Genomic DNA, 337 nt, shown 5'->3' with positions numbered 1-337 from the left:
GGTCAGTCCGTTGCAGAGTCCTGTTTTCTGGGCCAACACAGATTAACACTGAACAGGTGACACAGAAAGATAATTAGTCCATAACAATGTCAACACGATGTTTTATCATCTTTGTGTCGCTGATTTGTTTGTGTCACGTCTCAGTGAGACTACCTGCTTGAATAAAAGTAAATAAAGTGTAATATGTGTGGAACTCACCGTATGGCGTGATCCATGCGCGACACGGTGAGGTACGCCGCCAGGTTGGCGGTGTAGGACGAGCACACGATGAGCGTGAAGAGCCACCAGCTGCCCATGACGATCCTCAGGGCCACGGAGCCCACCAGGCCGTCCCCTC

At 50.7% G+C, this 337-nt stretch overlaps 1 protein-coding gene across 1 annotated transcript in view; it reads right to left on the bottom strand.

Annotated features, from left to right (window-relative positions):
* Positions 1-337, bottom strand: part of LOC106536021 (glutamate receptor ionotropic, delta-1) — a gene marked incomplete at its 5' end in the record, with an annotated part of 2,186 nt that extends 1,849 nt beyond the window's left edge. Inside the window, 1 exon segment of the mRNA XM_014033190.1 lies at positions 199-337. Coding sequence (XP_013888644.1) covers positions 199-296 — 98 coding nt within the window.

This window comes from Austrofundulus limnaeus, unplaced genomic scaffold (genome assembly GCF_001266775.1).
Source record: "Austrofundulus limnaeus strain Quisiro unplaced genomic scaffold, Austrofundulus_limnaeus-1.0 Scaffold1658, whole genome shotgun sequence".
Classification (NCBI taxonomy): Eukaryota; Metazoa; Chordata; class Actinopteri; order Cyprinodontiformes; family Rivulidae; genus Austrofundulus; species Austrofundulus limnaeus.
Note: the sequence above shows the minus strand (reverse complement) of the source record. Positions and strands in the feature narration are given on the sequence as shown.